The sequence below is a fragment of the Manacus candei genome, unplaced genomic scaffold (assembly GCF_025592945.1).
Source record: "Manacus candei isolate 608988 ecotype Guabito, Panama unplaced genomic scaffold, ASM2559294v1 h1tg000071l, whole genome shotgun sequence".
NCBI lineage: Eukaryota > Metazoa > Chordata > Aves > Passeriformes > Pipridae > Manacus > Manacus candei.
This window is the reverse complement of record NW_026138119.1, coordinates 11,551,174-11,574,049: the sequence shown is the minus strand read 5'-3', so window position 1 is coordinate 11,574,049 and position 22,876 is coordinate 11,551,174. Positions and strand designations below refer to the sequence as shown.

General features: G+C 51.6%; 1 protein-coding gene across 1 annotated transcript; it reads left to right on the top strand.

The window, feature by feature from the left end:
- Positions 1-42: 42 nt before the first annotated feature.
- ENTPD2 (ectonucleoside triphosphate diphosphohydrolase 2) lies at positions 43-21,563 on the top strand. The gene is made up of 9 exons (XM_051808233.1): positions 43-556; positions 16,339-16,456; positions 16,938-17,088; positions 17,735-17,894; positions 17,995-18,222; positions 18,548-18,814; positions 19,010-19,129; positions 19,406-19,540; positions 20,532-21,563. Exons 1-9 carry the CDS (start codon positions 446-448, stop codon positions 20,730-20,732), a joined length of 1,491 nt encoding a protein of 496 aa, XP_051664193.1. The 5' UTR covers positions 43-445; the 3' UTR covers positions 20,733-21,563.
- The last annotated feature ends 1,313 nt before the right edge of the window (positions 21,564-22,876 follow it).

Here is a 22,876-nt window from a genome sequence, read left to right as displayed (position 1 = left end):
CCATGTATGGGCTAAGCCCCAGGGTGGGGGCAGGATGGGACCGAGCCTGGAGTCAAGGACTGTGCCCAGAGGGGTAGCTAGGGCTGATCCCAGGGATAGAGACTGTGCCCAGGGAGGAGGGACAGGATGGGGCTGAGCCCCCCCCCCGGTAACAGTGATGTCCGAGGGGCCGGGCTGGGGCTGATCCCGGGGACAAGGACCGTGCCCGGGAGAGGCAGATGGGGCTGGTCCCAGGGCGGGGGGCAGGAAGATCCGACAGGGGCAGCCGCGGGACCCGCAGCCCGGTGCCGCCCCCCGCAGTGCCCCGGAGCCCGGTGTCCCGCCCGGGTGGGCCGGGGCGGCGGTGACTCAGCCGGGAGAGGCGGGCGAAGAGGAGGCGCGGGGGAGGAGGAGCGGCAGGAGCCGCCGCAGCCTCCGCGGAGCCGCTCACCTGTCTGGCCCCGCCATGGCCCGCCGTCTGGCCGCCCTGCTCCTGATGCTGGCCCTCGGCTGCCTCCTGGGCATCCTCCTCCTGCTCCTGGGCTCCGGGGACACGCGGGGCCCTCCGGGTTTCAAGGTGAGCGGGGCGGCGGGGCGGCACCGTGCGCGGAGTGGTCGGGGCGGCGGGCACCGGGGGGGTCCCGGGCACCCGCGGGCTGGGGGAGCCGCCGTGTGCACGCCGGTGTGCGGGAATGCCCGTGCAGGAGAGGCTCTGGCATCAGGGGGTCCCCAGCGTCATGGGAGGCGCCGGGGCTGAGGGGTCCCCGACCTGCGGGAAGGGTCGCAGGGAGAAGCCCCCGCCGGGTGCGCAGGGACGGGCGCGAGCCCCTCATTGTGTCACCCCCGTGCGGGACCCCCGGCTGCGTGAACCCCGGCCGCCCATCCCTGGTGCCTCAGACCTGCGCTTTAGGAAGGGAATTTGTTGGACAGAAGGAAAGACAGCGGCCCTCCAGATCAGAACAGCCGTGTCAGCTTCTGCTGCTGCAGCTCTGCCTGGGTCAGGGCTCCGCGGCGCGCCCCAGCATCTCCCGGCTCCCCGGGCTCTGCTGCATCGCCTGAGCCAGCGCTGCTGGGTGACAAATGCACTTCCCTTTGAATGCAAGCTGCTTTTTTTCTTCTTTTTCATTATAAATTCAGATGCTGAAAGAAGTTCCCTGAACAATTTCTTGTTGGCCAAGTACCTCTTTTGTACTTTAAGTCTTTTGTTTTAAAACAGTCCCAGGCTCTTGTCCTGGAAAATGGTTCATCTAAACCCCCCTTTTTCTCATCCCAAGCAATTTGCATGGAAACTTTCTGAGCCAGCCTGCATGCCAGATGTGCTGCCTTCTCTCTGGGTTTGTCAGATGTAATGAAGATTAGGATCAGAAGATGAGCTAGCTTAGCAAAGATGATCCTCACTGCTGTTAGTATAACTAGCAATGATTAACTTCTTCCCTGTGACACCTTTCTTTGCCACCCATTGCCACATGCTGGGGCATCTCGGGCATGCCTCAGCTGGTTTCAAAGTGGATTTTATATCTTGGGACATGGGGGAATTAGATTGGTACCAAGACCCCCATATGTAGCACTTGGGTCAGCCTGGAAAGCCTTTCTTCCTCTGGTTCCAAGATGGAACTTTGGTTTTAAGCCAAATGAATTCCCAGAAATTTAGGTGTTGTGCTTTTTTTTTGGTTGTTTTTTTTTTCCCCTCTCTCTGGGTGGTAACACTTTCCAGTCTGCAGGCAGTGCTGCGATTTGGGGATGAGCATCCCTGAACACTCACGTGGGTCCTGACCCTGCTCCGCCCAAGGCTGCACTGCCCAACCCAGGGACTCAGAGTTCCTGGACTGCCAAGTGTCACAAGTCCAGCATTGTGCACTGGTGTCCAGCAGTGCCTGTTCCCATAGGGCTGGCACCAGGCAGGCACTAAGAAGTTGCTTTTGCACAAAGCTCAGGGCTGTTTTAGCATTGCGGAACTTTATGTTAGTCTAACTCAGCCCAAAAGATGCCCACACCATTTAGAGGTCAGTCCTGCTGTGGGAGACTCAGGGCACGTCCTCTCACCTACCTGGGCAAGACGTGGTCCTTGGTGGCTCAGTCCACATTAGCTGCTGGGTGATAGTGCTGTTCCCTGCTGAGCTACAGCTCCACATCTTTCCTTTCCAGCTCCTTTGCTTGGAAGATAGTCCTAATGCCATCCTGGATTAGTTATCTGGCTGCTGAGGGACTGATCCCAAGCAGAGCAGCATCCCACTTCCCTTGTGGGTCCGCAGTGGGGATCATGGCCTGATAGCCCCGAGACATTGCCTCCTCTCCCTAATCCTTTTCTTCCCTCTTTTGGCAAATGTATTCGGTGGCCATTTCGATGACCTGTGGGCTCTTCCCATGCCAGTCATGCTGGCAGTGCTGTGGCTGCTGCAGCAGGAAGGAAACCTGTAAATCTGGGTGCCCCATGGTGTCGCCACTCTTGAGGGAGGCAGGATGTTGGGGTGCATGGCTGACCCCACATGCACCATGGGGCAGCCTGGAGAGCCTGTGGGGTGGGAGATGGAGTCCTGGGCATGTCCATTGGGCATGGTGCCAGGCTGCAGCACATGAGGCATTCTCAGTGTCCCCGTCTGCCTCCTACCCTGGTGTGGGGACATTTCTGGGCAGAGCCATGCACTGACCAGGAGCCCTGAGCCCTGCCCGTGGCCTTTGGGGACATCACTGTTCTCTGCGTCCTCTCTGCAGGGGCTTTAGGACTGAGCAGTGCTGGCTGGGGCTGGGCTGAGTGATGCTGCATTGAAGCAGAGCCCATGGGGCCCTGGGTGACCCAGGAGGCAGCAGGGCCAGGGCTGTCATTGGGAAAATTTACCAGTGTGGGGCTGCTACGGGGACCCCTCTATGTCCCTCAGCCCTTGCAGCATCACCAGGGTCTGGTGAGGAGGTCCTGATAGAAAAATCTGTCATCCCTGTGCCATCAGGAGATGCTGGGGTTGGGGACTGTCCCACACGTATGAGACCCTGCGAAGCCCTGGGTGCTGGCAGACAAGCATGCCAAGGGCAGATGAGAAGGGTGATGGGAGCCAGGCACCGGTGCGGGAGTATGCCAGGGCATCCTCGTGTCTCCCTAGCCCTCATTTGCAGTGTGCTCGCTGGCAGGCACAGGGCAGCTCAGCAGGCAGAGCTGAGGACAGTGCTTATGCTGCAAATCACTAAGGGAATGGAATTTTGTCCTCCCTCCTGGGGCTTCCCACCTGCAGGGCCCCTGCAGCCCACCTGCCCGTGCCCACAGCTCAGCCATGACTCGTGCTCACATGGCAGCACACGCTGCTGCCAGACGGGGAATGCAGTGGCTCTGATGCCCAGGCACAGGTTCTGGGCCAGGAACTGGCACCATTGCAGCACCGCTGTGGGTGATCTCATCCATGATTCCCATGTGGATGCTGGAGACATGTGGTACCCTTGGGTCTGGAGGAGGGGACATTCCTTCACTGCTGGGATGCTCTTGGCTGTCCAGGTCTGCCTCGATGATCTCGGAGGTCTTTTCCAACCCAGTTGATTCTATGATTCTATGGTTCTATGCGTACATGAAGGGACTAAGTCCAACCCTTGATCCAACACCGCCATGGTTACTAGACCATACCTGCGCACATGGCTTCCACCCCTGCTCACCACCACCAGTGCTGCCAGCTAGGACAGCTCCTCTGCAGGGATGTAATAGGTGGTAAAAACGAGGAGGCTATAATTTAGGTTGCAAGGAAAAACAAAAAGGTTTATTAAAGCTAACAAGCAAAAGCGGCTAGCCGGGCGACCGGGGAGACCCTTGCTCCACCGCAGTCCGCAAAATGGAGAACCGAAACAGTAACAGTTATACCCTCGGTAGACACCACCCCCCTAAGTCATGTCATTAGTCCATTGGCCGTGCTGTAACGAGCTGCTCCCTGCTTGGTCCCTCTTTCGCGGGCTAATCAGTGGTTGGTGTCTCTAATTATGGGCGTCGTCGTTGCTGAGGGGCTTCCACCAATGATACCAGAGTCATTAATCTCTATGGGACTGTGGTTCTGGAGCTTTCCATGGAGTGATGTCACCTAATCACAGGTCTCCTCGTGGCTTTGCCTTTGCAATAGTCCATAGCAATGTGCCTATAACAGACAGCTTTAAAAACACTAATTAAACCAACTCTGAAAACACTGAATAGTACTCTGTGCGTTGTGTTCTGTAATAATTAAGCTTGTGGCTAAAGGTTTCACAATTACCTCATTTATAACTTTTAACAATATAACAATTTAACTAGCTTATCTCTTGAGCAGCAAATTTCCTTGGTTTACTTATCACAATCCCCCCTCCTGATTTCCTCATAAATTTGCTGGTCAAGTCTAATTGCTGCTTCTCTGGATGCTTCTAAAAGAGAAGCTTGATCTTCATCAGAAGACCTTCTACTCATATCCTCATACTGTTGTCTCATAGTTAACAATTGCACTTTATCAATCCTATTTTTAGCAAAAGCAACAATTTTGTTAAGAATACAAGGTCCAAAAATTAAGGAAGCAAACAGCACTATCAACGGTCCTGCCAGGGTTGAGATCAGGGCTGTAAGCCATGGGAACTGATTATGCCAATTTTCCAGCCAATTTTGAGTGATTTCCTTTTCCCTTTTTCTTTGTAAAATTCCCTCACGTAATTTAGACATTGAATCTTTGATAACCCCTGAATGATTAGCATAAAAACAGCATTCTTCACCCAATGCTACACATAATCCTCCTTGCTGTAAGAACAGCAAATCTAATCCTCTCCTGTTTTGTAGAACCACTTCTGAAAGGGAATTTAGAGAGGTCTCTAAAAAGGATATAGATTTCTCTATTCGATCTAAATCTTCATCTACAGCTGTTCTTAATGCAGTTAGTCCATGACTATGTTGCACTAAAGAAGCAACTCCAGTTCCCGTAGCTCCCAATCCTAATAACATGGCTATTGTTACACTCACCAGCTCCCGTTTTTGTAGTGCATGTTTACTCACTTCCCAAGACTCGAAAACAGATTCTTCAGAACGATATAATATGCGAGGTAGCACTGTTATTTGAATACAAAATTCATTATTTCGCTTAAAGGCAGAGACGGACACACATGGAACTAGACCTGTTTTCGAACAAATCCACCACCCACCTTGGTGTGGTATGACCCATTTATTGTTTCCCTTTTCTACTTTATTTACCTCAATACCACATAAATCTCTACTGCTTGGTGGGACATTCCCAATACATGCCCCTTGTCCGCTGATTTGTGACATGGAAAGACCTATTTCCTTTTCTCCCCATCTGCACTGATTTGGGTTGTCCTCATTGCTAAAATTAAAGGTAAGGTTCAACCCTACTCCCTCATAAAAGGGAGGTCTTACATTGTAACACAACCAACAGGACTCTGTCACCTCAGGATCTGTATAATTAATTGCTTTATAAGATGACTCTACCATATTTATCATTGACTTAATCCCACCGTATGATACCTCATCCTCTTTTACTGGCTTGGTGGGGAGAATTTGGGTTGGAACTGGTTTGATGAGGACTTCATTTTCTTTCTCCTTTTCTTTCTTTTGATTGTTTCCTTTGGGTTCTCTTATTTCCAAATTTGGTCCTAGGAACTGAGAATATGTGGTTAGTGGTTGCTTTCTTATAGTGACATATTCACCCGGGTCTGCTGACAATCGGTCCAGCCTTACTCCCCATGTTCGACCAGTCAACCATCCCTTATCTTCATGGTTGAGAATCTGAACCTGTAAATATTCACAGTTAGATGTTTCAGTGGGGAGGACAAGTCCTCCAAGAGCCGGTGGTTTACAATGTGCGGGTCCCCACTGCACTCGTAAATACTTGTCAGGTTTTTCTGGCCTCCAAGCAGTAGCTATGGTTTCACAGCCCCAGTACCCACAATGATAATGTCTTGGGTAATTACAAAAAGATTTTCCTGGGTTAGAGGTCGGGCACCAATATGTAGCTCCTTTGTTAACTGTTACTGAGGGTTTTCCTCCTCCTTGTCCACATTCCTGAGGTATAGTGGCTATAAGTAGGTCACAAACAGTTACATTAAACTTAGGACTTATTGCAGTTATCAGTTTTCTTACAACTTTAGAATCTTTTGACCGGATTATGGTCCATTCGAATGGTTGGTGGGCATGTCCCAGAAAACTTATAGAAATTATTACTCCAATGATTATTGTCAATTTTTGCCCCAATTTGTTTTTGAGTCCCATCCTTATATAATCAGTAATTTTTATTTCCCACACCCTTACCTCTCTGCCTTCCTTCGTCTGTTCCTGTGCAGGGAACAACGAGGCTCTAGCTCTTCTCGGCAGCAGAGGTATTCTTCAGGGAATTACTGATTAATTTGCTCTATCGTCTGTCGCTGATTCAGGTTGGGACTCCTCTGTATCGAGTCTTTGAAAGTTGTTAATTAATCCTAATAAGTCAATATATCTCCTCCGACTCGGTTTCTCTAATTTCCACGAGAATCTAGCGCGGCACAGTTCTATTAGTGCTCTATTCCAATTATACTCATACACCTCCCAAGTTTCTGGGACTAACCACTCCCAACCACAAAATGCTTTAATTATTTCTGCTTTAGCCAACTGTTCACTTATAGACTCAGTAGAGCTTGTTCTACATTTCATACAACAAGGTTGCCCTCTTAACGAAATACAGCGCCACTGTTTACCACAGTTCTTACACTTACACACCACCCAGCTGTAATGAGTTGATCCGGGATGTTTTATGCAAGGTATTCCATGTGGGTCGCGTCCGCCTGGTACATCTGTCTCCACCTCGCAACAAAAGGGTAAAACTGTTTGAGTTCCAACTACTCTATATAGTCCTGAACCTCCAGTCTGTTCAGGGATTCCTTCCAAGTTCCATGAAACATAATACGATCTCCTTAGAGTTTGTCCTTGTGGTATCTGGAAAAAAGAATACAGGCTGGGCCTTACTCTCTCCTCTTCAAAGTTCATTTTCAGGCCGTACTTTCTTTATTTTCAACCGTAAGTTCCCAGGATCTGAAGTCACTCTCCACTCCGAATTTCCTATCGGTCCTTTCACTCGCGAGGCATGAGTCCACCCTCGTTCAGCTGTCCTTACTGAAGTATCTGTAGTGAGAAGAACAACAAACGGCCCCTCCCACTGTGGAGTTAGTGAAGTTTCTTTCCAGGTTTTAATTAGCACCTGATCACCAGGTTGGATTCTATGAATAGCTAAGTCTAGAGGAGGTCTTTGAGTTACTAATCCTTTCTTTCTCAATTCCTGTTTCCTCCTCATTAGCTCAATAATATATTCTCTTAAACGTATGTCTTCAACTTTAGGGTGATCTACTGGGGTCCCAAATTCATAAGGCATACCGTATAGCATTTCAAATGGCGAAATACCTGTATCTGTACGAGGCTGGGTTCTAATGTAAAGTAATGCTAGGGGAAGACATTTTACCCAATTCATCTTGGTTTCTAACATCAATTTAGTTAAATGTTTCTTAATTTCCCCATTCATTCGTTCCACCTTTCCCGAACTTTGAGGGTGCCAAGGGGTATGATATTCCCACCTTATGCTTAGCAGCTCAGTTACTTCTTTAATTATTTTGGAAGTGAAGTGAGTTCCCCTATCTGAGTCTATAGTAGTGACAACACCATACCTGGGTACAATTTCTTCCAATAAAATTTTAGATACTACTTTAGCTGTACACCGAGTAGTGGGAAATGCTTCTACAAAGTGCGTTAGATGGTCTACCAACACTAACAAATACTGATGCCTGCCCACTCTTGGTAATTCAGTAAAATCAACTTGAATACTTTCAAATGGCCTTTTAGCCAATTCTCTTCCTCCTTTAACTTTATCTCTTAAGTACCCTCTATTCACTCTTTTACAAGTTAGACACCCTTCTAAGGTTTTCTTAGCTATATCATATATTCCAACACATACATACTTATTCTCAAAATGATCTACTAAAGCCTGGGTACTCCAATGAGTCTGTTTATGCAGTCTGTCCATAATTTGACGAGCAAGGCCTTTAGGAATTATTTCTCTCCCGTCTGGTAACAACCACTTTCCCTGTTCTTCTCGTGCACCAACTTGCAACAATTTTTCTTTTTCTTGATTGCTAAAAGACTTAGGGGTTTGTTCACTTCCTAGCTCCTGTTCACTCACTACCAACAGAGCTGCTTTCTTTGCTTCAGCGTCAGCTAAATTGTTTCCTCTGGCTGATACTCTCAACCCTTTCTGATGACTTCTCACATGCACCACAGCAATCTGCTTCGGGCCTCTCAGAGCTCTCAACACTTCTCGAATTAGATTCTCGTGAACCAGCCCTTTTCCCTTAGCATTTGTTAGTCCTCTTTCTTCCCATAGCTTTCCAAAGGTATGCACTACTCCAAACGCATATTTTGAATCTGTAAATATAGTTCCTACCTTCCCTTTTAATAGTTGAAGAGACCTTAACAGAGCATAGAGCTCACATACTTGAGCTGACCAGGTACTACACAAAGATCCAGACTCTTTCACTTGAAAGGTAACTCCGTCTACTATGGCATAGCCTGATTTCCTTTTTCCATCCACTACTCTGGACGAACCATCAATGTAAAACTTTTCTCCTGTATCCAACTCCTCCTCCTCTAAATCTTCCCTAATTTTTGTCTGAAGACTTATGACTTGGATGCAATCATGTACTATATTTCCCTGGGGTTCCCCATACAGAAATTGAGCTGGATTTTGTAAATGGGTTACTTCTAACTCCAGCTTAGGAGTGTTCAACAAGATACTCTCATACTTCAACAGCCTGCTATCAGTCAACCATTTTTCTGCTCTTTGTTTCAGTACCCCTCTGATATCATGAGGAGTATATACTTTTAGCTCTCCTCCAAAAGTGATCTTTACAGCCTCTTCTACCAAAAGTGCAGTAGCTACTATAGCCTGTAGACAAGTAGGCCAACCCCTGCTGACTGGATCAAGGATTTTTGAATAATATCCTACAGGTTTCTTATGTTCTGCCCATTTCTGAGTTAATACACCGTAAGCAGATCCATTTTCTACATTTACAAACAGATAAAAGGGCTTTCTGATGTCTGGGAGGCTAAGCACTGGAGCATTTATCAAATCTTCTTTCAATGCTTCTAGCTTACTTTCATCTTCATCATTCCATTTCACTAGTTTCTCTTTAGCCAGCTTTTCATATAGAAACTTTACTTTGTTGCTATAGTTCTCTATCCATTGCCTGCAGTAACCCAAAAGTCCTAATATCTGCCTGACTTGCCTTTTGCTTTTAGGTACAGGTAGGGACAGTATTCCTTCTACCCTTTCAGGGTCCAATCCTTTACATCCTTTACTCAACCAATGTCCCAGGTACTTCACCCTTTCTTCAGTAAATTGCAGCTTGGATTTAGACACTTTTAGGCCTTTACTGCCCAAAAAATTCAGAAGCCTAATGCTTTCACCTCTCACAGATTCAACATCTTTCCCTGCTATCAGCAGATCATCGACATATTGTACTAACACTGTACCCTCTCTAGGTTTGAAGGACTCTAGCAACTGTTCCAGAGCCTGCCCAAACAAATTTGGTGATTCTGTAAATCCTTGAGGTAAAACTGTCCATCTCAACTGCTGCTTCCTATGTGTCTCCAGGTCCTCCCATTCAAATGCAAAATAGTTCCTGCTCTCCTCCTTAAGAGGACAAGTCCAAAAGGCATCTTTCAAATCTATTACACTATACCATTGGTGTTCTGGGGATACCTGGCTCAATAAAGTGTATGGATTAGCAACTACAGGGAATCTTGTCACTGTTCGTTTGTTTACTTCTCTTAAGTCTTGCACCAATCTATAAGTCCCATCCGGCTTTTTCACCGGCAAAATGGGCGTGTTATGAGGAGACATACAGGGTTCTAATAGTCCTTTTGCTAGCAGTCTCTCTATGATAGGCTTAAGGCCTACTTTTCCTTCACTAGGAATTGGATATTGTTTTACTCTAATGGGTTTATCCGGATCTTTTATAGATATTTCAAATGGGTCAATATTTAATTTTCCTACAGTGTCCGGAGTATACCACACGTCTGGGCTTATTTTGGTTTCATCATCTGCCGTAAGGGCATAGATTTTTACTTCCAATTGCTGCTTTGAGACCTCCAAATTAACTCCTAGTTCCACCATCAAATCTCTTCCCAATAAATTATATTCTGCCTCTGGGACTAACAGAAAGGTTCCCAAGGCAAACTTATTAGTAGCTTCTATTTCAACATCTTTAATAACAGGTACCTTAAAAGGTTCCCCTTTCGCTCCAATTACTTGGACTTTTTCTGATGATATTGCACATCCATGAGGTAGTTGTTGCACTGTTGATCTTTCCGCTCCAGAGTCTACAAGAAACTCCATAATTTGTTGCTGAGGACCCACTTTCAATTTTATCAAGGGCTCTGTGTTCTTTGGGGTCCCCAGCAGATAGAGCCCCTGACCCCTCTAATCTTCTAAAAAGATTTGCTCATCTCTCTGCTTCTTTTTGCAGTTTCTCTGGATATGTCCCCTCTGGCCGCAATAATGACACTCAATTTCTCTGAAACTTATCTTTTTACTTCTGCTGGGCTGTGCCTTGTCATCAAGCCTAAAGGACCCTTTTCTTTCTTTTTCTCTGTTATTGTTCTGCTCTCCTCTAATTGCGGCTACCAAAACTCTTGTCTGTTTCTTCTGCATGTCTTCCTTCCTTCTTTGTTTTTCTTCCTCTCGTACCTCATCTCTCCTAACATACACCTCCTGAGCCTCTCTCAACAACAAATCTAAACCTTTAGTTTGCCAATCTCTATTCTTTTCTAACTTCTTCCTAATATCCTCCCAAGATCCTTGGACAAACCTGAGTTTAAGTACGGCTTGTCCCATAACATCACCTTCAGGGTCCATCCCCGAATACAACTGAAAACTCTTTCTCAATCTCTCCAACCAATCTGTAGGGGACTCATCTTTCCTCTGATATTCCTTAAATGCTTTGTCTATATTTTGTCCTCTCGGGACAGACTCTCGTATTCCCTGAACAATCATACTCCTTAGATCGTCCATTAAAGTTCTATCTTCAGGCCTCTGATTATTCCAATTAGGCCTTTCAAGAGGCCACTTAGTCTCAGCAGCTGGACCTTGCTGATGCCTCCTATCCCAATTCCTCATGCCAGCTGTTCTAATCATTCCCCTTTCCTCTACTGTAAATAGAATGCCTAATATAGCTTGCATTTCATCCCAGGTATAGGTATTAGGCCCTAAAAATTGATCAAACCTTTCGGAGACTCCTATGGGGTCCTCTAAGAGACTCCCCATTTCCTTCTTAAAAGCTCGGACTTCTCCGGAGCTAAGGGGCACTGATACAAATCCTATACCTCCTTGTCTCCCGGGTAATGCTGTCTCTCGCAGGGGATATAACTGCGACTGCAGAGGAGGGCGTTCAGTTTCTGTGTGAGTCTTTGTCAAATCGTTGGTTAAAAATGACTCACTAGCCCTATCGGCTGATAGGGGTGTGGAGGGGGATAACAAGATGGAGGGCTTCCGCCCTTGTGCGGATAAAATGGCGGATTCCCGCCCCGGTGCGGCTAAAATGGCGGATTCCCGCCCTGGCACAGATAAAATGGCGGATTCCCGCCCTTGCCCAGATAAAATGGCGGTTTCCCGCCCTGGCACGGATAAAATGGCGGATTCCCGCCCTTGTCCAGATAAAATGGCGGTTTCCCGCCCTGGCACGGATAAAATGGCGGATTCCCGCCCTTCTGTTGGTGAGATAAAAATTTCCCGCCCTTGCGTATGTGAAATGGCGGGCTCTAACACAGTTGGAGCACTAGGTTTCATTTTACTATCCTCACTGTATGGAGGAATATAAGGCGGAGGTGAACTCCACACTTCAGAATTCTTATGATGATCTACACACTTCTCTTTTTCTTTTAGTGGAAATAACCGAGCAGGTGTACTAGCTCCCAGCCAGATAACAGCATATTGGCTCTCTTCCAAACAATATGGTCTTTTACCATTAACATAATAATTCAAAATTTCACAGATCAAACCTTCCAAAGTACCATAGGTAGGCCAATATACCCCATCACCTATCTGCCTACCTCCCCACACTTCAGTACAATAATAAATCAACTTGTTCTTAGACTTTCCGAGAGTATGTGGGTTGTTACTCCAATTTCCCAACACTACTCCCAGTGGGCTATTAGATGGAATGCCCTGCGACCTAGCCTCAAAGTCGCATTTCTCCAATATTTTCTCATCCAGGGAGTCTATCCTAACTTCACTTTCAATATCACTCCCTTTTTCGGTAGGTATATCCCTAGCACGATTCCTTACACTCTGGGAGCTGCAGCTGCCTAGTGCACACTGTCTACTCTCCCGAGGGCACTTCTTCGCCACATAGATTCTCCCTAGTCCTTTCCCTCCTCGGGAACCACCAGACCTCAGGAGATGCGCCTCACTAGAGGACTTACTGGGCTGCCCTACCTTACAGCCACCCATGGGTGGGGAAGCCTTGCTCTTCCCCGAGCCCATCTTCTGGAGTGCCTTCACACACACACACACTCTAATCACAATCGCTTCCCTCTGGTCGTGGTCTGCTCCCTCGCGGGCTACAGAAAACGCACTACTGAGAGGTCCGCACTCGCTTCGTCCTCAATGGACGTCTCAAACAGGCACACTCCAGGACCCCCTCCCAACCGCCAGGGGGTTCGCTATACTCACCTCTCCGTGGATGAGTCTTCGCTCGTTCCGGCAGTGCTGCTCAGAGCACTGGAGCGGCCCTTCCCCAACCAGACAACTCACAGCCACTTCCCTTGAAGCCGGCTACTGCCCCCAAACAGAGCTTACCATTCACTTCTAGCTACCCTTGAGCTAGATGTTGTCTGGAATTGCATGCAAAAATTACAGGGACCAAAACCCAACTTTCTTTTGCTTGTTAGCTCCAATAAACTGGTCGGTATGGAGAGGCTGAATGAAAGAATCTCCTAGGGCCGTCCAAAAATGGGACGGGGGCGCCCTCCCCGAGAGTGTTTCAATCACTCAGGGGTCTCCATCCGAGTCACGGCACCAATTGTAATAGGTGGTAAAAACGAGGAGGCTATAATTTAGGTTGCAAGGAAAAACAAAAAGGTTTATTAAAGCTAACAAGCAAAAGCGGCTAGCCGGGCGACCGGGGAGACCCTTGCTCCACCGCAGTCCGCAAAATGGAGAACCGAAACAGTAACAGTTATACCCTCGGTAGACACCACCCCCCTAAGTCATGTCATTAGTCCATTGGCCGTGCTGTAACGAGCTGCTCCCTGCTTGGTCCCTCTTTCGCGGGCTAATCAGTGGTTGGTGTCTCTAATTATGGGCGTCGTCGTTGCTGAGGGGCTTCCACCAATGATACCAGAGTCATTAATCTCTATGGGACTGTGGTTCTGGAGCTTTCCATGGAGTGATGTCACCTAATCACAGGTCTCCTCGTGGCTTTGCCTTTGCAATAGTCCATAGCAATGTGCCTATAACAGACAGCTTTAAAAACACTAATTAAACCAACTCTGAAAACACTGAATAGTACTCTGTGCGTTGTGTTCTGTAATAATTAAGCTTGTGGCTAAAGGTTTCACAATTACCTCATTTATAACTTTTAACAATATAACAATTTAACTAGCTTATCTCTTGAGCAGCAAATTTCCTTGGTTTACTTATCACAAGGGACAGGCTGGAGTGCCAAACCCTGCCCCCCGGGAGCAGAACAGGAGGGCTGACATGAGGCTGTGGTGGCTCCTCTTATGCTGGAGTGGCTATAGGGCAGCAACTGGCTGGGCACCAGGCACTCTCTGTGGCTGGTCACGTTGCTGCACGTTATCTCAGCTGAGCCGAGTGCTGCTGCCTCTGCCACCAAAGCCAGGGGTCCCACAGGATGTCTCTCGCCCACCAGTCCACACTTGGCAGCAATGGGCTGGGGGTCCGAGAAGAGAGACCCCCCCCGACCCCAATCCACAAGTGTCGACAGCAAAGGGCACTAGGATGTGCCTATGTGGAGCAGCTGGTTCTGCAGCCTGCCCCAGCATTGCCACTGTCACTGCAACACGTCACCTCCGCATGGAGCTTGTCCTGGGTACAGGCTCCATGCTGCCCCTCACTGCCACCCACCTGCAGCCAGGTGTGCCCTACTTCCCCAGGTGTGCCTCTACACACCCATACACGCACACCCTCCTAAAGGCATGTACACACAGCCACAGGTGCCCCCACGTGCGCACACACACACACACACAAACATGCTGGCACACCTGTGTGCACATACACCTCGCCTGTGCACACTCGCAGGCACCCCCATGCACCCATCTCCACACCTGAATTTGTACACATGTGTATGCCCATGCACACACACGTGCACACCTACAGCACGCACACTACATGCACACATACGTTCCACACGTGCAACCCCACCCCAGGTGTGCACCCCCACGCATGCACCCCCGCACCAGCTCTCCGTGGGGTGAGAAGCAGGGCGTAGCTGAGCCAGCCCTTCTGAAGGCAGGAGGAAACCCCCTGGAACTAGGTTTCCCCCTGTCACGGGTGGTGGGTCTGCTCGCCCTGGAGTCAGCCACGTGGTCATGTCTGTTCCTGCCATGGCATTGGTCTGGTGTCCCCAGCATCTCCCTCCCGAGCTGACCCCATTCCGGATGTGTGGCACCAGGTATCCCTGGCTCTGTGGGTCGTCCTCACTGCCTCACGCTCCAGTATTTCTCAGCCCCTACCACCATGTAGATATCCCTGTCTCCAGCCTTATCCCCCTCTGCAGGCTGCAGCCCCTCCATGGCATCCCAGAGCTGGAGACCTATCCCAGGGTCCTGGCTGCACTCAGCATCAGTTTTGGGGGTGACTTGTCGATGGTTTCCCTTTGGGGACAGCCTTGTTACCTGCCACCTGTCACTCCAGGTGATACCTGGGGTGGTGTGCTGCCACATGAGGGACATGGTGGCTGCAGGGTATGTGGGCACATGTGCTGCAGAGGTGCATCCACAGGGGATGGTGGGTGACTCCCCATCTGGTGGTGCAGAGGGTGCTATGGTGAGGAGGGACTGGGGTGCCAGGGGGTGCATGGCCCATGTTGCAGTGGGCAGAGGGGGTGCTGAGAGCCCCCTGAGCCTGCGTGGAACACTCACCCCAGCACCCAGCCCGAGGATTAGGTTGGGGTGTTGGGAGAAGTTGTCAGAGCCCCTTTCCTCCCATCTGCAGGGTTTGGCAGCACTGGAAGCTGATCCCTCGCACCAGCGCTGTGGCACACCAGCCTCAATCTGGCCACAGAGGGGGATTCTCTGCTGCTTTGTAGCTTTTGGCCCAGGGCAAGCAAGTCACTGGGGGAGGTTGGGGGCAGGTCACGGGTGTGAAATGGTCCCTTGGGGAAGCAGGGTGTGGCACTGGTGTGGGGCCATGGGTTCATGGGGGAATGAGATCTACCAATAAGTGGAACCCCTGCCTCTGCCCTGACACTACACTGCCTGAGCTGGCCAAGACCAGGGGATAGGGGCACCCATGGCAGGCAGGGCTGAGGTGGTTCCCAGGAGCCAGGCAGCGAGAGGAGCTGCCCACTCTAGCCCTGGGTCTGGGCAAGGCAGGAGCAGATGAAGCCTTGTACGTGGTTCAACCCTTAGATGGCTTCACCCCAGAGATGCTCTGCTGGGACAGTGCTGGGTCCTGTCTTGCTGCCCCCCAGACTCACAGCCCCAAGGGGGCACAGTGGGGGCCAGTGTGGGCAGCCTCAAGCCCAAGGCAGTGGGGGTCAGGCAGAAAGGTTTGCCTGGGGGGGCTGCAGGCAGCATGTGGAGTGTCCCCTCCCTGGGAGCTGGGTAACCTTTTTTGGCAGGAGGAGCCGGGTTATTTATAGTCAGAGAATGGCCAAGCCATACAAGGGCAGGAAGGATGAGGTGCCTGGCTGCCCTTCTTTGGTGAGTACATCCCAAGGGGCCACTCCAGGTGTCCCTCCCTGCCACTGGCCCCAGGGACCTGCTGGCATGGCTCAGCATGGATGCAGGCAGCAAGGAGCGATGCTGGAGAGATGGGAGCCTGCAGCAGGGGAAGAGTCCCCCAGGCTGTACTCAAGGGGGTCCCGGTGCCCAAAAAGCCAGAGTCCCCATGCCGTTCCAAGCAGCATCCCAGGATGGCCAGTATACCACTCCTAGTTGTATCCCAGGCAGTGCCTTGTGCAGGCAAGTGTGGACACAGCTGTGCCAGGCTGGGCTGAGCAGAGCTCACCTTTGCCAGATGATGCTCTGGAGATGCTGGGCACTGCCAGGGTAGGAGCGGTTGTGCACTGAGCCCCAGTGCCTTCCCTTGGGAAGGGCTGGAGCAGCTGCAGGCCTCCCGCCTCCAGGCCTGATCCACAGCCTTCCCCCCGCAGTACGGCATCGTGCTGGACGCTGGGTCCTCCCACACCGCCATGTTTGTGTACAAGTGGCCTGCGGACAAGGAGAACGACACTGGAGTGGTCAGCGAACATGGCATGTGCGATGTGGAGGGTAAGGGCTGGCCCTGGTCTGGGGCCAGGGCTGATGGTGTGGTCTGTCATGTCCCTGTGGCAGGGCACCATGGTGTGAGTGCCCCTGCCATGTCCAGCTGCCTTCCTCTGTACTCACCAGTGCAGTGAAGTGTTCTAAGGGGTTCAGCTCTATTCCCGAAACCTCTCTCAACTCCCCCCAAGGCTTGCAGCCATGCATTCTAGTGGTTTATCTTTTCCTGGCAGGCACTGAACCACCAGGAAACAATCCAGCTCCTTGTCTATCCCAGTGAGGAGCCAGGGTTGGTTTTCTACTCTCTATTAATCAACCTTCCCCAGGCTGCCAGCCAGCAGGGGATGCGGTGTGGCTGGACCCTGGACGGCTCCATGTGGGCTCCATGTTCACAGAATCCTGCCTTTTGGAAACCCTGGGAGGGGGGCAAAGCTGCCCACTGGGCACCATCCCCTCACCCACAGGGAGCATTGCTGTTTCCTCTCTGCAGGTCCTGGCATCTCCAGCTACAGCTCAAACCCTCCAGCTGCTGGGACAAGCCTGGAGCAGTGCCTGAACCAGGCCCTGAGAGACGTACCCAAGGAGAAGCACAGGGCCACCCCTCTCTACCTGGGTGCCACAGCTGGCATGCGCCTGCTCAAGTGAGTGCTTGCTCAGGGGGCCATGCCACGTCACCCTGCCATGCCAATTTGCCACACACAGCAGTGGTGGAGGTGGTGAAAGATAGCTGAAATGTTGCCCCTTTGTGGGCAAAGCTCCTTACCACCCAAGTGCCCAGCTCCATGTCCCCTGCAGAGGTGGTCCTGCCTTTCAGAACAAGATATGCTCTTCAGGGCACAGCCAGCAAAGAACTGGTGGAAAGGGGCTGGTGTGGGGCTGGCACCAGGATAAGCCACTCAGACTTTTTGTCTAGCAAGGAGGAAAATCCCTCTGTACCCATTGTCACCCGGACAGGGCACAGTGAAAATAATCAATAATCAACCCCCAGAAAGCACACAGAGAAGGGAGTTGTGCTCCCCTCACCTAGCCCAGGAGGGATGGATCCCATTGTCCCAGGAAGAGGGAGCACACCTCCATCCCCACTACCTGCCTTCTCCAGCAGAGAAAAGGGGAATTACCTGGGGTTTTCTGGGGGACATCCCTGTAGGTACCCAGGCAAGGACTCACATATCTCCCACCCCCCTATCGAGGCAGTGCTAGTCCCCAAGGGCTCTGGGGACTGGCGGGGATCCCACTTGCTGCACCCCAGTGCAGTTCCATCACTCTGTCTTCTCACCTGGCCCACAGCATTGCGGACCCACAAGCATCAGACGCCGTTCTCAGAGCTGTGGCAGCCACGCTGAAGACATACCCCTTTGATTTCCGGGGGGCAAAGATCCTGTCAGGGGAAGAGGAAGGGGTCTTTGGCTGGGTCACTGCAAACTACCTCCTGGAGAACTTCATCAAGGTGGGCAGGGGACAGTTGACACCCAGCAGGATGGCTGTGGTGGCTGGGCTGTCCCAGAGGTCATCATATCCTTATGCTCACTCTTGTCTTCCTGGCTCAGCGTGGCTGGCTTGGAGAATGGATCCAGCCTCACAGGAAGACCTTGGGAGCCATGGACTTTGGGGGTGCTTCCACACAGATCACCTTTGAAACCCAGGACATTATTGAAAACCCCAGAAACGAGGTGATGCTGAAGCTGTATGGCCAAGTGTACAAAGTGTACACCCACAGCTTCCTCTGCTATGGGAGGGACCAGTTCCTCAAGAGGCTGTTCTCCAAGGTCCTCCAGGTACAGCGTGTGCTTGATGTGGATGCTGGCTGTCACAACCCCACAGTTGCCCCCTCACCCTGGTGTTTGCACAGGGGTGTCCCCCAGCCCTGAGCCAGCTGGGTTTCCCAGCCAACTCTTGGGTTTTTCTCCAAACCCTCTCCTGTGTTCCCAGGGCTTCCACCCACCATTTCCATAAGGTGATGCACCCCTTGGCTAGAGCCAAGATACCCCAAGCCATCTTGAGACAGTTGTGGCAACTGCTCCATGTCTCGCTGCTCAAGCTCCAGGGAGGAGCTGGGGCTATGGTACAGCTTTTGCATCCTGAGTGTCCCTCTTCTGGCAGGCTGAGAGCTACCAAGCAACTGTTCCCAATCCTTGCTGGCCCATGGGCTACAACAGAAGCCTGTCACTGAGCAGCATCTATGACAGCCCCTGCACAGAGAAGGAGAGGCCAAACCTTGTCCTCAACAGCACCGTCACCTTGTTTGGCACCGGGAACGGGAACCTCTGTGCTCTGCATGTCAGCAAGCTCTTCGACTTCACCACCTGCTCCTTCTCCCACTGCTCCTTTGATGGCGTTTTCCAGCCGAAGGTTTCAGGAAACTTTATTGTAAGTCCCGGCCTGCAGCAGGGTGGCAACCCAGCTGCTGGGTGGGTAGGTTGTCCCCAGCACCTCCAGCATCATATGGCAGCAAAGCCAGGCCCCCAGCTCTGCAAGGGGGGGTTTGTGCTCACCGCACCGGTCAGTCTCTGTTCACGGTCAGAGAAAGAACCTGTCCAACAGCTGCTCCCTTTCCTCCATCAGGCCTTCTCTGCATTCTTCTACACGGTGGACTTCATCCAGACCGTGATGGAGAGACCCGTGCACCTGCCCAGTGACCTGAAGGATGCTGCGGAGACCATCTGTGCCACCAGCTGGAGTGAGGTGGGTTCCCTAGGCACAGCAGGGAAGAGGGGGCTGCTTTGTGGGGGGCATAACCCAGGCTCTGAGAGCAGCCCTTGGAGGGGGCTGGGTGTCCTGGCCCACATGGAGTAGGAGTAAGGCAGGTGACAGCTCCAACATGGGACCAGGAGGGGCTCAGGTGGGTATGGGCAGCCTTGGCCTGACAGATGCAACCACCCAGAGCTTCAGGCCACAGACACAAGCCTGGCCGCTGCTGGCTTGACCCCTCTTCTCCTTCCCTCCATGCATCCCACCTAGCTACTCCAGAAAGCCCCCAAGCTGGAGAAGAGGCTGCCAGATTACTGTGCTGTCAGCACATTCGTGTATTTGCTCACCACCAGAGGCTACAACTTCAACAACCACTCCTTCCCCAACATCGTCTTCCAGAAGAAAGTGAGTAGCACCAAAGCACATCTCCATTCCATGGGATCTTTCTGGAGTTAGGCAGGAGATGATTCTACACCATGAAAGAGCCAAGCAGAGTGAAGGAAGATCTTGGGGAACAGGGGCAGGACAGAACTCTCAGTTTTTGATTGGATCTCCCGGGGAATGGGAAAAAATGAGCTGAGCTTGCTGTAGGGTGGGGTGAGGTCCTTCAGCCCTTCCTTGGCCCTCAAGACACCAGCCATCCCAAACGATGCTTTGCTTAGGCTTTTTGGGAAGTTACCTCAGGGCAGGATCCCACTTTTGGCTGCACACACCATGGGACGGGCAATGAGATCAGGACTGAACTGAGCAGACAAGGTTCTGCTCCCATGGGATGAGCCCACTTTAGCACAGGATGGTCACTGCTCTGTCCCTGGGCTGACTGGACCCATGGGCAAGCAAGAGCTCAGGGTGTTCTGAGTCCCTCACACCCTTCTCCTCCCTTGGGCTGACACTGAGGTGGTCCCTGAAAAGGCTAGAGCACAACTCTAATGAGGACTGGCTGAGGGAGCTGGGGGGGGGGGGTCAGCCTGGAGAAAAGGAGGCTCAGGGGGGACCTTTTCACTCTTTACAACTACCTGAAAAGAGGGTAAGGTCAGGTATGGGTTGAGATCTCCCAGGTAACAAGTGACACAACAAGGGGAAACAGCCTCAAGTTGCACTAGGGGACATTTTGGTTGGATCATAGGGACAATTCCTTCACAGAAAGGGCATTAAGGCATTGGAACAGGCTTCCCAGGGAAGCAAGAGTCACCATCCCTGGAGGGATTTAAAAGACATGTGGATGTGGTACCTGGGGACATGGTTTAGTGGTGGCCTTGGCAGTGCTGGGTTAGTGGTTGGACTCCATGATCTTAGAATCATGGAATCATTAAAGTTAGAAAAGACATCTAAGGTCTCCTGAGGCCCACAGAGCTGGGCTGGCTGGCTGGATGACCATGCCATGCTCTTTCCACAGGCAGGAGAAACCTCCATTGGCTGGGCCCTGGGCTACATGCTGAACCTCACCAACATGATCCCGGCAGAGAAGCCCTCCTCCCACAAAAGCATGTTGTACAACTACTGGGTCCTCCTCATCCTGCTCTTTGTGGTCACCACCCTGACGTCCCTGGTTACTGCCGTCTGCCTGCTCCGGCGCAGCAAGTCCAGTGCGATCTGATGGTGGGGACTGCAGGACCCAGCACCATCCTACCTGCTGGAGTCTCCATGGCCTGAACACTTGGGATGCAGTGAGTGCTCAGTGTCCTCTTCCAAGGCCTGGGACAGTGTCCCAGAAGGAAAGCTGTCCCCTTTTGCCCTCCCCTTGCCCTCAAGCTGCAGGAAAGGAGGGACAGAAGAGGAAGGGTTTCCCAGCACTACTGGACGTGACAGCAGGTTTGGGAATGGGACATTCAGAGCTGGGACATCTTTCTGCCACCAGAACTGAGTTGGACTGGGCCAGTGAGCCAAGGCAACAGTAGGATTTATTTTCATTTGTATGGGGGTGGGTGGGGAATATTATTTATACCAGTCTTTACAGCTGACCTTGCTAGCCTGTCCCTGGAGCAACAGCCCTGCCTCCTGGGGAGCTCTGGGCAGCACCCAGAGCCCACACTTGTCCTTCTGGCCAGCACACAAACCCCACTGACCTTCCTGAAGGCCAAATCTTGGCCTAGACTTCCACTGCTCTCAGCTTTGGGTAAGGGCTTAACAACAACAAGATGTGGGGAGCCAGCAGTTTCCAGGTCCCACTTCAGCAACCACACATGGTGCCTCCCCCATCCCTGTGGTTCCTGTGCTAGACTTGCCTTTGCCACTCCTCCATCCCCCGGTGCCGGCAGCTCCGTGGTGCATGGCCATGGCCAGCACAGAGGCGATGGGCTTGCTGTGGGGGCCGGGCTTTGCTCTGCACTGGGATTTGAGCCTGCCAACACCCTATGCCGGGCAGCTGGGGGGATGCCTCTTCATTTCCAGTTAAGAACAGGGACATGCAAACATGCAGAAGCTTTGATTTTGTCTGTTTGGGGTTTTTTTTTATAACCTGAAATAAACCTTTGTAACCACTGCTATGGCTTGGTGGCTCCTGATCAGCAACAGGCAGATCAGCCTGGCAGAGCCAGGGTCAGGCTCTGCCCGAAGGCCTTATCCCTTCCAGCCCATCCAGTGCTGGGACACCATCATGACTTTGTTTATTTGTTTGTTTGTACCAGCCTGGAGACCCCCCAAGATGGACTGAGGTGGGCTGGAAACCTCACTCCAGTCCAAGGGCCACCTGAAGATGGAGGAGTTCCAGCCAGCCACTGGCTGTCATCGAGTTCAAGTTTCCCCGTAACTGGAGGTGCAGTCACCCCAAAGCCAGGAGTAGGCAGCACTCAAGCTGCCCCTCACTGCCACAGCTCCCATGCACGGACAACTTGCTGGCAGGCCTCCACTCCCGGGCCCCAGTGCTGGTGCCCAAGCAGGGCACCCACATTTCCTGGTACAGTCACTGGCAGCTCAGAGACACCGTGACACATCTGGCACCTGACAGCCGTGTGGGTCCAGTCCCAGCTCTCCAATCCATCAGGAAGCCTCCCCCCGCCCTGCACGTTCCCCAAACACTCCAGAGAGGAGTGGCTGTAGGGAGCTGTGGTTTCTCGCTGCCCTCCTTGCTCCTGCCGGCAGCACGAGCTCTGGTGAGCAGGTCTGCTCACTTCCCAACACCCTCAGCTCTGGCTGAGCTCCTGGAATGCTGTGCTTGGCTTAACCCACCCGTTCCCAGCAGTACTTTATTTTCAGCTGTTCCGCTGGCTGCTCCCCATCTCTCTGCACAAGGCAAATCTGATTCCAGTTCAGATGATGTTCTGAACCCTTAAACCCAAGTTTCTTCCCCAGACTCCTCATCTCCCCATCACAGGGACTCCCTCCCATGGTGGAGTGAGGCTCAGGGTCTGTCTCCACATCTCACACGGAAGGAAGAGGTGCTTCTGGTCCCTGAAGCTGAAACACTGCTCTAAGAACCCAGGTACCTTCCAGAATCCAGGCTGCATTTCCTCTTCTAAGAAATTCAGATGCAGCTGAATCAGAGTTGGACATCCACCAAGAGCAGCCAGTTTACCTAGTTAGGACTTGGAGTCTGACATTAGGAAAAACCCACATGCCCCTCTCTGTGCATGGGATTTGAGACAGTACCATATCCTTGCCAACTGGTTATGGATCTGGATGGGCAATCTGGGACTGGCCAGATGACGTGCCCTGGGCGGTGACAGGTGGGCACCACAGAGAGGGGCCCTGGGCACATGGTCACCCCTGTTGCAGGGGCAGAGAACACCCCAGAGGCCACCC

Excerpts from the sequence above, each read along its gene's own strand:
- ENTPD2 (XM_051808233.1), top strand. The coding sequence starts at position 446 with ATGGCCCGCCGTCTGGCCGCCCTGCTCCTGATGCTGGCCCTCGGCTGC. Across the intron at positions 17,895-17,994 it reads TCCTGGAGAACTTCATCAAG|CGTGGCTGGCTTGGAGAATG; the intron begins GTGGGCAGGGGA and ends TTCCTGGCTCAG. Across the intron at positions 19,130-19,405 it reads GTGCCACCAGCTGGAGTGAG|CTACTCCAGAAAGCCCCCAA; the intron begins GTGGGTTCCCTA and ends CATCCCACCTAG.